Source organism: Abramis brama (assembly GCF_963993115.1).
Source record: "Abramis brama genome assembly, chromosome: 19".
In the NCBI taxonomy this organism is placed as follows: Eukaryota; Metazoa; Chordata; class Actinopteri; order Cypriniformes; family Leuciscidae; genus Abramis; species Abramis brama.
In genome coordinates this window covers 1214271-1221770 of record NC_139981.1, presented here as the reverse complement: position 1 = coordinate 1221770, position 7500 = coordinate 1214271, and the positions used below count along the sequence as shown (strand labels likewise).

The following is a 7500-nucleotide window of genomic DNA, read 5'->3' as shown; positions in this document are numbered from 1 at the left end:
AGTCGTGGATGATGCTGTCCTCCACGTTCAGGTCTCTCTCCTCCAGTGTGTGGACGGGACGCTGCTCGTGGCTCCAGGACAGGCTGACGGACGGGTCGAGGAACGAGGCTGTGCACTGCAGGGGCAAACGGTCCCCGCGAAACACCAGCTGCCTCTGGGTGGGAATGAGCTGCAGGACGGGCAGCTCCAGCGGTCCGTCTGAAACACACACACACACACACTGATTGAGAACCGGACATAGACATACTAAACTCCACCTGAAACTATTTTGATCAGCATTTCTTTTATAATAATTAGATTCAGCCAAGAAAATACACACAACGTGTGATCGTCAACCAGTGGATCTCTGAGCTGCTGTGAGTGAGTGGAGGCGGGGCTCATTTGCATATTCATAGAACCGCGTATACTAAATGAGGCAAGGGTGTAGAGTTACATTCAATATATTTTAAGGCATGAAGACATTTATTTCAAGGAAAAAACGTTTAAATATGTAATTTTGGTGATCAAAGATGAGTTTTAAAGGATAAAATGATTGACTACAGGGGGACTTTAAAGCTACACTGTGTAGGATTTTCTCCCATCTAGCGGTGAAATTGTTTATGACTACCAACTGAATATTACTTTCTAGCCCCTCTCATTCCGAGGGCGTTTTAACTCCTACGGTGGCCGTATTATTTCAAATCTGCCGGCAGTCGCGAGTAATCTCCCCCTCGCATTCATCACGGTGTCACTGAGTGTAAAACGCGAAAGGCGAAGCTTGAATTTCCAGGTATGTCCCTCTTTGGCTAATGTATTTTCAAGATGGAGGCGCAACATGGCTGCTGCCATTCGAGTGACTCGCTCGTATGTATTCTGAATGGCAGATTCTACGCTTACAAGAATACTTGATTAGTTGGTAGAAGTAATTACACATTAATGAGCACATATACTTTTGAAAGAACAAAGTGTTTTTTTGCTAAGAATCAACTTAAAAAATTACACAGTGTAGCTTTAAGGAAACAGAAGGAAAACGAGCCTTTCCACAACTACCTTTATAATGACCATCTCTGTTTACCCAACTCAAATTCCTCATGACTCAAGACTGAGTCACCATCTGACGGACTCGACTGGATTAAAATAGTCAGACAGTTAGATGGACGCAGCCTGGAACAGAAATTAGATGATGTTGTTCTTCATCTGGCTAAGTTCTTAGCTTTTTATGTTAAGCAAAGTGAAAAGCAAATTAAATTTAGTGTGTGTCTGTGTGTGTGAATGTGTGTGTGTGTGTGAGAGTGAGTGAGTGAGTGAGTGAGTCAGTGAGTGAGTGAGTGAGTGAGTGAGTGAGTGTTTGAGTGTGTGTGAGTGTGTGTGTCTGAGTGTGAGAGTGTGTTAGAGTGAGTGAGTGTTTTAGTGTGTGAGTGTGTGTCTGTGTGTGTGTGAGAGAGAGAGAGTGTGTGTACGTGTGTGTGTGTGTGTGTGTGTGTGTGTGTGTGTGTGTGAGTGTGTGAGTGAGTGTAAAAAAATAATCTTTCTGTTGCAGTTATCAAAACAAGGCTGTTCTATTGACAGTTTTGTTTTATTTCATCGTATAAATTTTACACCTATTAAACATCGCATAAATTTTAAAATATTGCTGATTACTTACAAAGCACTAAATGGTTTAGCTCCACTGTACTTGAGTGAGCTCTTGACGCATTATAGTCCTTCACGTCTATTGCAATCTCAAAATTCCGGCCAGTTGATAATACCTAGAATATCAAAATCGACTGCTGGCGGAACACTTCCTATAACACCTGATGTACTCGTTACTTTATAAGAAGAATGGCATCTACGCTAATGTTGGTCTTTTTGCTTATTCCGAGGTTTACTGTAATCAGCCGGATCCGGGCCGTATCCAGATCAGATGGAGGACCTTCGCCTCGACACGACCACAACGCATGATGTAGTCAGCCGGATCCGGGCCGTATCCAGATCAGATGGAGGACCTTCGCCTCGACACGACCACAACGCATGATGTAGTCAGCCGGATCCGGGCCGTATCCAGATCAGATGGAGGACCTGCACCTCGACACGACCACAACGCATGATGTAGTCAGCCGGATCCGGGCCGTATCCAGATCAGATGGAGGACCTGCACCTCGACACGACCACAACGCATGATGTAGTCAGCCGGATCCGGGCCGTATCCAGATCAGATGGAGGACTTGCGCCTCGACACGACCACAACGCATGATGTAGTCAGATTGTGTCAACTAGACTCTCTCCTGATCCTCAACAAACCCGTCTCCATACTCTAATCTTCAACCAGATGAAACTGGATAATATTCTGAATGTTCCGATCCAATCTGACTTCTGAATCATAATCATACACTGTTCGCTCGTTGGCCAGAGGAGAACTGAGCGACTGAGTCTGGTTTCTCCTAAGCTAGTTTTGAGTTTTGGTTCTTTGCCACTGTCGCCTTTTTCGCCTTTGTTGCCATTGGCTTTTGGCTTGCTTAGTTGGGGACATCTAATATTGAACAATATTATTGATCTGCTGCATTGACACCATTATATGAGAACTGAACTGAGCTGGACTATGACATCAAGGTTTACTCATATATAAATGAACTAAATTAATAACTTTTTTACAACAAAAATGAACCATCGCTGAACTTACTTAAGCTGGACTGTGACGCTATTTTCTTCTGGAAACGAACTTTGTTGCATTATTTTCCTGTTATCTCTGTGAAGCTGCTTTGAAACACTCTGTATTGTAAAAAGCGCTATATACTAAATAAAGGTCACTTGACTTATTTCAGAGGAGATGCAGGAAGCATTTTCAGAACTTTAACTCTCTGACTTCTACACATCTTTCATTCCTTCTTCAGTCGATCTTCACCAAATGAAATGGTTTTGGCCCCTGAGCGGCTCCTCCAGACCGCAGACACACCAGCAGCCGCTTCAGCCATCGGCCCCGGGGCCGCATATATCATTACAGCGGCGTCCTGAGAGACGAGCACCTGATCTGGGCAGAGGGAGTGAGTGTGTGTGTGAGTGTGTGTGTGTGTGTGTGTGAGTGTGTGTGTGTGTGTGTGTGTGAGTGTGTGTTACACTGGGCTTCTGCTCCATCTGCTACTCATCACCACACAGCAGGTAATAACACACAGAAAAGACAAAAAGTGTGTCGAAGAACGAGAGAGAGTCGGAGGAGACTGATCTCACAAAGACTAGTGCTTGCCATTGTTATTGGGAAAAAATAAAATATTTAAAGGACTTGCAACTTGTTTATGCAACTAATGTTGAAGCACTAAAATTACTAAAACTGAAATAAAAAGGAATTAAAGCAAAATAGAAATAAAGAAAATAAAAACTAATAAAAATGACAAAAGCACAGTAAAATTATTAAACCTTTAATTAAACTTAAAACCGAAAAGAAGTCAAATAAATAAGTATAAATAAATAAATAAATTCAAAATATTAATAAATACTATATATACTAAAACTGAAAAGAAAAATGAAGTAAAAGTAAAAAAAGAAATATAACAAATAAATTCAAAATATTTAAAAATATTTAAATCATATTTAAATAATACTAAAACTAACATTAAAATGAAAACTGAAAAAAGAACATAAATAAAATAAATAAAAATGCTAAATATTAATACCTATTATAATAGTATATAAGTAATACTAAAGCTAACATTAAAATAAAATAATAAAATAAATAAAAACTACATTTAAAAATATGAATAAATACTATAATAGTATTTATAATACTAAAGCTGAAAAGAAAAATTAAATATATAAAAATTAAAACTAAACTCAAAATATCAATAAATACTATAATAGTGTATAAATGACACAAAAATGACAATGACCTACAGTGAAGCTTCTCTGAACCTGTAAATCCTTAAATGTAGTTAAACTAAAGATTTTGGAAAGTTAATCTAATGAATTGCATTAATCTTGAACAGATATATAAATATAACTAATACAATTAGCAAATGAATCTTTTTTGAAGCTGTTCACTGAACGAAACCCTCTGAGCGAACCGATTCACTAAAATGAATCATATAGATTCTCTGATATACAGACATGAATCAGTAGAGATGTCTTAAATGAAGACTGTGATAAATGTCCCAGGAGCGCTTCTGTTAGTGATCTTACGTTTCAGATCATACTTATACACATCATAATGAGTGTTAAACTGAGCCTCGGGATGAGTTTCAGTGCGCTACTGTGAAAATAACTGCGGTACGTCTGTAAAAGAAGATTCCAGCTGTGCCAGAAATCACGAGCACACTCTGCAGAGCGCGTAATGCTGGCAAAACATGACAATTCAGTTAAACTGCATGAAATAAAGCATAAGCCACAAGAGGCCATGAGATTCTGACACTTAAAACAGCACATCTGTCAGAATGTGGAGCACAAAAAGCATGATAAAGCATCTATCTAATGTATTTTTTTTTTAATATTAACATTTATTTACACTATATAGTTGGCTATATATTATATTTTACAATGACTATGCACAAGGTTCATCCAAAAATATCTTAGAGTTGGAACTGTTTTCTTACATTGCATTTTTGTCCATTCATCAATGCATATTTACCAGCTATGCAAATGAGGCTTGCATGCTAAAATAACACATGCATAATTCATTCTTACAAAAAAAGTAGGCATGTTTGTACATTAATATATATATATATATATATATATATTATTATTATTCTAAAAATGCAAAATGTGAAAAAAACACGACCACAAAATAAATACTTTACTTTTTATTTTATTTATAAAAAATAAATCTTCCTGTTGCAGTCTATATATACTTTAAACTCTGCAAACTTCAGCTATGCAAATGATGCTTATTGTGAATTGAATTGGGTTTGTGGTTTGCCTGATTTTCATTTAGTGAATCTGAGTGAATTGCATGCTAAAATAACACACACAACACATGCAAAGTGTGCATGATTCATTCTCACGCTAAACATTCTTGCTAATAAAAATGTTTGTGCAATAATAATATATATTTTTAATTCTAAAAATGCAAAATGTGAAAAAATAAATAAAGGTTTGTAACTGTAAAATTTAAATAAATAACTGCTTTTAATTTGTTATAATTTAATTTAATTCATTAAAATAAATCTATCAGTTGCAGTCCATATAACATTTTCTGCATGCAGTATTCGCTTTAACTGGCAATAAGAGTTTAGAGTTGGATCTCTACAATCAGTAAACTTTTGTCTATCGGTCAATGCAAATGAGGCTTATTCTGAATCGAATCGGATTAACAGAAAAGTCTTTGTGCATCTCCTGTTTTCATGATTCCTTTAGTGAATTGCATGCTATAATAATGCAGGTATAATAATTGAATAATTGAATAACTGAATAATTCATTCTTACTAACTTCCAGATCATTCAAGATAATAAAAAGCACCTGTTTATATTATTTTAGTATTGCAGAGTAATGTTGTGCCGGTGTTTTACCGCAGGTGAGCTGGTGTTCCTGAAGGCTGAGGAGCTCCAGGCCATGAAGACGGCTCGGATACACACACACGGATTCGTTCCCCACACGCACGGACTGAATCCTGAGCCATGACACCAACCACTGAAGCTGACAATCACAGAACAGAGAGTCTGTGCCCATGCTCCTGGAAAACAGCGTTCATATTCAGTCTTATTATCGCTTTAATGCAATAACACTAACAATGACACAGTTATTGAACTGAACTGAATCAGCTTTGAACTGAATTGATCTGAATAATGAAACTAATGTCTTGTTAGAGCTGATTTACAGCTGAAATTATCTTTGTTTTATAATTAATGCATTTTATAACATTAACATATTAAGAAACAACTTAATGTGAAGCTGCTTTGAAACGATCTGTATTGCATGAAGCGCTATAGAAATAAATGTGACTTGACTTGTGCAAACAGAAACATGAACGTTCAGCACCACGTTATTACACAATCAAAAGGTCATATCATACATTTAAAATCATTAATTTCCCCCCTGAAGTCCAAATATGGTGTTAATCACGTTTTACTTATATACTCATTAGTTCTGCTGTTTAAAGGGGTGGTATAATACCCTTTTTACAAGATGTAAAATAAGTCTCTGATGTCTCCAGAGTGTGTGTGTGTAGTTTTAGCTCTAAATACCCCACAGATATTTTTATATAGCATGTTAAAGTTGTCACTTTTTGAGGGTGAGCAAAAACACACTGTTTTTAAGTCTGTATCTTTAAATGCAAATGAGCTGCTGCTCTCGGCACAGGGGGCGGAGCTTCAAGGGCTTGTGTTCTTTTACCTCACACACACATGCACTGAAAATTTTAAAAACTTTTAGCCTTTTATGTTCAAACCGGAGTCATTTCTGAATGGTTAGTTGATGAATTAATGAAGCTGATGTGTAGTTATCTTCTAGTCATTGATTAGCATATTCTGTCTTGATAATCTAACATTACACACTAACTAAAGTTAGAAAAGTCAAATCATAATCAGCCACCCCTTTAATAATAATAGCATTCTACAAAACATCTTGTAAAACTTTCTGATCACTTTTTCCTTCAAAGTTGAAAAATTTAATTTATGTAAAAAAAATATAATATTTTAAAAAAAATTTTTTAATAAAAAATAATATTTATGAATAAAGCAGCTTTTCATGTGTTCCAGAGAATAAAAACGGTCAAATTGAGCTAAATAAATGTAATAAATGACTTGCAGTTTAGAGACAATGTGCTCGGACAAACTTACTAGTAACCAATCATATGAGTCAATTATTAGTCACATGACTCAACGCGTACAGGAATAAATGAGCAGGTCTTCTTATCTCATGAAAAAGAAAGTCATCTAAGTAATGTGCATTTTTATTCATATCTTTATGGGGGGGTTTTATGCACCATCCCAACATTAGCATAGACATATGTGGATGGGAACACTCATTTTTACAGTTTAGCTTCAGTAAATGTTTGTCTTGGATTGGGAAGAAAGTGTTGAGCTCTAAAACAGTAGTTCTTCATCGTACAGTGACGGATCGCACTCCTCATATCATGACCCATTTTAACAGATTTACATGTACAAAGTATAGAGTGCAAATCTTACAACGCTCGGAGGGAAGGAGTGTGTGTGAAAAGCCCCTCCGCCTCCGGCAGTGTGGAGAAGATATTCCCAGACAGATTCCTGAAACACACACAAACCTCAGCTGACATTTCAGAGGCATTAAAACACAACTAGAACATCAATTATTAGTGATAAACGGCTCCCAGTGCTAAACAGAGAGAGAGAGAGAGAGAGAGAGAGAGAGAGAGAGAGAGAGAGAGAGAGAGAGAGAGAGAGAGAGAGAGAGAGAGAGAGAGAGAGAGAGAGAGAGAGAGAGAGAGAGAGAGAGAGAATTTGAATTTTGAAAGAGACTTTATTACAATTTTTTTCACATGAACCATTTTTTCAACAAAACAACATTTACCATTTTACATTTACCTTTTATACCACAAAGAAAACCAAAATAAACAAAAAACAAACAAAAATTCTACATTA

At 36.7% G+C, this 7500-nt stretch overlaps 1 protein-coding gene across 1 annotated transcript in view; it reads right to left on the bottom strand.

Moving 5' to 3' along the window:
* The window catches only part of LOC311070222 (adhesion G protein-coupled receptor A3-like), a 117769-nt gene extending 110629 nt beyond the window's left edge, over positions 1 to 7140 (bottom strand). The window contains exons 1-3 of the mRNA XM_084093969.1: positions 7069 to 7140; positions 5452 to 5615; positions 1 to 198 (exon numbers count right to left, since the gene is read on the bottom strand). The exon at positions 1 to 198 is cut by the window's left edge and continues 16 nt beyond it. Coding sequence (XP_083950095.1) covers positions 1 to 198; positions 5452 to 5611 — 358 coding nt within the window. The 5' untranslated portion in view covers positions 5612 to 5615; positions 7069 to 7140. The remainder of the gene's footprint in view (positions 199 to 5451; positions 5616 to 7068) is intronic.
* Positions 7141 to 7500: the final 360 nt, after the last annotated feature.